Source organism: Rattus rattus, chromosome 15 (genome assembly GCF_011064425.1).
Source record: "Rattus rattus isolate New Zealand chromosome 15, Rrattus_CSIRO_v1, whole genome shotgun sequence".
In the NCBI taxonomy this organism is placed as follows: Eukaryota; Metazoa; Chordata; class Mammalia; order Rodentia; family Muridae; genus Rattus; species Rattus rattus.
This window is the reverse complement of record NC_046168.1, coordinates 63,943,652-63,949,406: the sequence shown is the minus strand read 5'-3', so window position 1 is coordinate 63,949,406 and position 5,755 is coordinate 63,943,652. Positions and strand designations below refer to the sequence as shown.

The 5,755-nt window shown below is 50.4% G+C and overlaps 1 protein-coding gene across 1 annotated transcript in view; it reads left to right on the top strand.

Moving 5' to 3' along the window:
* Positions 1-1,793: 1,793 nt before the first annotated feature.
* The window catches only part of Cidea (cell death inducing DFFA like effector a), a 25,810-nt gene continuing 21,848 nt past the window's right edge, over positions 1,794-5,755 (top strand). Inside the window, exon 1 of the mRNA XM_032885642.1 lies at positions 1,794-2,326. Within this exon, the coding sequence (XP_032741533.1) occupies positions 2,289-2,326 (38 nt within the window). The 5' untranslated portion in view covers positions 1,794-2,288. The remainder of the gene's footprint in view (positions 2,327-5,755) is intronic.

Here is a 5,755-nt window from a genome sequence, read left to right as displayed (position 1 = left end):
CACCCCAGTACATGGCTAGTGCCTTATTCATTCAAATCAACTATCTGGATGGTTAGGGCATAAAGCATGGACGAGCATTTTTTTGTTAGGAGGGAGCCCGCTGGTCTATGGGAATGTTTCCTCATTCTTTTATTAATTTTGCTACTTGAGGACTCCAAACTTTCTATAGTACATTCTGGTTACTCTCTATTCCCCACCCCCTCCTGTCTCCCTCTTATACCTGTCAACCACAACCCAACCCCTAATCAGCTCTTTCCAGATTCCTGGCTTGGTTTTGTTCTGTGACCCACTTAGCATATGCAGGGCCATCTGTATGACAATCAGATTGGAACTGTCCATCAGAAACCTGGTGTGGCCATCCGTGGGTGCTGAAGGTGATGTCATCACTCACAAATCGTCCAGCAGTGAAGACAGGGCTCCTGAGAATCTCCTCCATCCATGCCTCATGTGAAAGTATTTGTGCTATGTATGTATAGCGAATGTACGTGATGGGGGAGCAGAAGGGGAATATCCTGCACTATCCTCTCCTTATTTCCTAGAGCTAGTTTGGTGGCCAGCAAGTGGCAGCAACCCTCCCTGTCTTTACAGCCCTGCCCCCAGGACACTGGGGTTACAGGTTTCCCTAGCCTCTGTTTTGTTTTGTTCTGTTTTGTTTTGGAGATAGGATCTCTCTAGGTAGCCCTGGCTGTCCTGGAACTTACTACGTAGACCAGGCTAGCCTCGAACTCATAGAGATCTTCCTGCTTCTGTCTCCCAAGTGCTGGGATTAAAGATGTGTACCACTATACCTAGGCCCTTCCCCCAGCTTTATTTTATTTTTCTTTTTTTCGGAGCTGGGAACCGAACCCAGGGCCTTGAGCTTGCTAGGCAAGTGCTCTACCACTGAGCTAAATCCCCAACCCCTTCCCCTAGCTTTATATGGGATCCAAACTTAACATTTTTCAGCCCTGAGACACCCCCTTGTTTTTTTAGAAATGCAAATTTGCTGGACATAGAGACACAAACCTTTAAGGACAGAACTCAAGAGGAAGAGGTCAGGAGGATCTCTCTGTGAGCTTGAGGCCAGCCTGGTCTAGAGGGGTGGCAGAGACTAAGGATTTAAATCAAAGGCGTTTAAATGAACAAGCAAATTCTTCAGAGCGCTGGGCTCTGAACCTGGCTAAGCAGATGTTCACTCCCGTACCCTGTGTATCTGGACATTAGAATTTCTCTACAGTGATATTTTTTCCGAATAGGTGGTTTGAATGGATCAGTTCCATTTTCTCACCTCCTCTATGAGGTGTCAGTGGAAGGGTCTGCTAATGACCTCAGGTGGCTTTGTCCAGCCCCATAGCTCCAGGCAGGAAAGGCAGCTCTGAGGGCCTCTTGTAGGGTGTTCACGGGAAATTGCTTTTGGCTTCTACTTCCCTGCAAGGTCAGGTGAGGTGTGTTGACACCAATGACCCTGAGGAAGGAGCAGTCTCTGCTCCTGTGAGGTGTACTGGGGAAAGGGGCGGTGACCGAGCCTGGAACACAGTAACAAGCTCTTGGACAGCGACTGTGAGCAGAGAGGAGCTTCCAGCAACTTATTCCAGAGTTTGTAGCTTGAGAAGAAAGTCATCTTCAACTTTGTAGCGAAACTCGGGTGAATGCTCGCCAACTCGGCTTTTCCTGGGCAGTGGCTGTTTACTGAGTGCACGAAAATCTTCCATCTTCCGGGCCGATAAACTTTGCGCTTTCCTTCTGTGTCTCAGAAACTGCCAATCATTTAGGAGGCGGGCTTGTGCTTCCTCCACTCCCTGTACTCAGACTCTCTTCTTACACCCACAGGGAAGCCCTGGCACCTCCGAGAACCCGAAGTGCTGAGCGTACGCGTGTCCCCAGAAACTTCCTCCTGTCCCCCAGGAACTCGCTGGCCAGCCGCCCAGCCCTGGTGCGGTCTTTGGAGACTCCAGCATGCAGACAGCCTGTTCGGACACTGCTCGCCCCACGCACACCTGCTTTTCTACTGCCAAGCGATACCCCTGGCACTGGTGATTCACCAGTGTCCCCCAGCCCCCAGAAGAGAAAAACAATACTGACAATAGCCACCAACACCACCAAATCTGGGGTCCTGGGGCCCTCTGTACCGTTTGTCCACGAAGGGGCGTGGCCCCGGGACCCAGGCGTGGGAGCCAGAACTACTCGCCGCTCGCAGAAGCGCAGCCTGTCGCCAAGATCTGGGCTCGATCGGGTCAAGTCATCGCGGGGCGGGGCGGACAGGGCAGTGATTTAAGAGGCGCGGCCTTGGGACCGGAGGACCCACACCAATGGAGACCGCCAGGGACTACGCGGGAGCCCTCATCAGGCGAGTGCTGCCCATGTACCCCTGCGCCCGGTCACCCTTCTTTCCGAGTACTCTGCTCCTCTCCATTTTCTCTGCTCCCCAGTTCCTCCTGAGCCCCAAGTCACCATCTCCCCGAGCGTTCCGGTGAACCCCGAGCTCCTCCTCCCTTTCACACCCCATAGGCCATCCCTGTCTCTGCTCCCTCAGACGGCTATAGTCCCCCGGCCAGTCCGCACAGCCAGGCCTGTTCCTACCCTCTCCAACCAGCGCCCATGGGCCCAGCAGCCCAAGGTTCCTCCGGAAAAGGGCTACAGCTGCCCAGTGGTGCGCTCTCGAGGTGCGTGGGAGTCCGCAAGTGGCAGTGGTGAACGCGGGGGTAGCCTCATTCTGTTGCACCTCTTGCAGGAGATGAGGAACTCGGGAGTGTCTGTGCTGGACAAGGCTTCTCTAGGGCTTAGAATCGAACTGGAGGGCTAGGAAGGAGTCCAGGCTTAGGTCCTCCGGGTGAGTGCGACTCTGCCTATCCCGGAGTGGGGGATGGGGCTGGATTCATCAGGTTTTGGAGGGGCATTTTTGGCTCCTAGCCAACCCCACTGGTCCCATTCCCCTTCGGTTTATCTCTATATGCTGACAGAACATGACAGTATGAGTATAATATGACAGTATGAGGGTGTGTGTCCGTGTCTATGTAAGAAAGAGACAGAGACACAAGAGAGACGCTAAGGCAAGAGACTTGGAGACACAGATTTGGAGAGAGAGACACAGAGACAGGGAACAAGAGACAGACAACAAGGGCTGGAGAGATGGCTCAGCGGTTAAGAGCACTGACTGCTCTTCCAGAGGTCCTGAGTTCAAATCCCAGCAACCACATGGTGGCTCACAACCATCTGTAATGGGATCCATGTCTGAAATAAGAATGGTGTACTCATATATAATAAATAAATAAAAAAAAAGAGACAGACAACAAGAATGGGAGACAAAGAATAAAAAATAGAGAGAAGGAACTGGAAACACAGAGAGAAAGAAAGACTGACAGACATACAGGGCCCAGTTTAGCTTAGAACTGGCTACATAATCCAGGCTGGTCTTGAACTTGTAGTCCTCTTGCCTCTGATTTTGTAATCTAGATGACTGGCTTTCAGAGTCAGGGCAGTGACTTTACAGACAGGTTAAACAGTGGGATCTTGATTCTCTAAAAACAGCAAAAGTGCTACAAAAGGAAACCTGGGTGCATAAAAATACAGGCTCCACCGTGACAGATCTCACTATGTATCTCTTGCAGAGAAATGTGGGGAGAATAGGAGAATAGGGCCACCAAACTTGGATGCTCTGACAGCTGATGAGTCAGGGACATAAGAGAAACTGTGTGTCAGTTCATATGGTTAAAAAAGTAGCCACCAAAATGAAAAGGAGCTGGTCTTCCTGGATGGTTCCTGCTTCCTCTCGAAACAAAGACTTAACTCTGGGAGTTGGGGGATTTGTAAAGGCTCTCAAATAACCAGGTATCCTACCTATGAGCAGCAGGAGATGTGTGGGTAGAACATCAATGTTTAGATGGGGAGGATCTCACAGCATGAGAGCAGCTCTGCTGGATTTCTTAATTCCTCCTGCAGTCTCCTCTTAAGCTCTCCTGCTTCCTCTGCTCCTGTCTGTGCTTGTCCTGAGAAACCTTGTCTTTCCCCCATCACTGTGTCCTGGTGCTCAGACTGGTCAGGGAACATGGGCTGCTGTTTTCTGTCTTTACAGCGAAACGTGCCGTCTGCCCTCACAACACTTCAAAGCTCAAGGCCAAGAGCCGTGGTTCTGGGGTTCTTTTTCCCTTCTTCAAGGGCTGAGGTTTACAGATTTAGCATTCAGTAAGCATCATTTTGCCTCGGAGTAGGACGCGTGGAGGCTGGGTTTCCCCTTGAGTCTGATCATGAAATCGTTTACTGAAATCCAAAATGTATCCAGACCTGGGTGAGGTCTCTGTGGTGTCAGGTGTGAGGCGGAAGTGACTCAGTAAATCAAAACGCTGTGGAATATATGATCTACGATGACTCCTCCCTTGCAACCTGACAAGTCCGAGGGGCTTATGGCTTTTTGTTAGTGACAAGCTTGCTTCAGTTCTAAAAAAAAAAAAAATCTACCTGTTTCCAAACCAGCCTGCTCTAATCCTTTGGCATGACTCAGTTCCAAATGAAACTGGAAGAAAACCTATAGTACTTACTGGGTGGAGGAAAAGAAAAAGTTTTCCCCCTGCCCCATCCCTCTTTAAAATCCTATCCAGGCTAACGAGCCACAGGCAAGGCCCACAGCACTCTGTGGTCTTGCTGCAGTTTTACTTCTTGTCCATGAATTTAAACAGCCCAGCACGGTACACTGTAATTGTCACTCATTAGCTAATAACTGGATTCTGCCAGGGGAGTAACTTAATCAATAAACACAGTATGAAAGACATACTTGTACTGAGGGCGTGGCTCAGTAAACCCGCAGGAAGGAAGCCCTGGGCAGAGATGGGAGAGACAGGATACTTGTAAACAATTTGGAGCTCTTTGGGGGCAGGAGGACTACCTCCAGGGGTAAGAGAGCTTGCTGCCAAAGCATGAAGTCCTCAGTTCAGATCCCAGCTCCTACATATAAAGCCAGGCCTGGTCACAGGCAATCAGAACCCCAGACCTGTGGAAGACAGAGCCAGGCGGGTGCTTAGGGGCTCACGGGCCACCAGCCTGGCTCCAGGTTCAGTAAAGACCTGGTCTCAAGGGAATGAAGCAGAGGGGACGATAGAGGACACCGGGTGTCCTCCTCGCCATTGTGCGTGCTCCCGGATGCCTGGGCACATACCACCATCACAAATGACAGATTCTTCTTTAATGACTTTTAAAGTTTTTATTAGTGTGCGCATGTGCACACTATAAGTGTATGGGATACCTGAAGAGGAAAAAACGATGTTTGGGGTCCCCTAGAGCTGGAGTTACAAATAGTTGTGAGCCACCTGACGTGGGCACTGGGTTCCCAACTCTCAGCTGCTGGGTCATCTCTCCAGCCCTAACTGCAGGTCCTGAAACAGCTCGTTGACAAACCTGTAACCACAGGAGACCTTGGTAATAAGGAAAGGGATTGGAGGCTTCTAGTGGAACTCTTGATGTTTGTAGGTGTTTATTATTACAGACGAGGTCTGCTTCGGCCAAAACTCTGAAGCTGTAACAAGGCTGATTTTTACCCTGGAAGGCCAACATGAGGACATGTAACTAACTATTCAGGCGATCCTCTATGGCTGGGCCCTGCTCAGGGGTACAGTGAGCGTTCTGTTAGAATGTTGGCTCGTCCGGACAGATCACACCAGGCCAGTACAGTTCCTCCACCAGAGAGAGGTTTATTGTGGGGGAAAGGACAAAGGGGACGATGAAGAAGAAGGAAAGAGAGGGAAGGTCAGAGCTCTCTGCCTTTTATTTGGACTGTGATGTAACC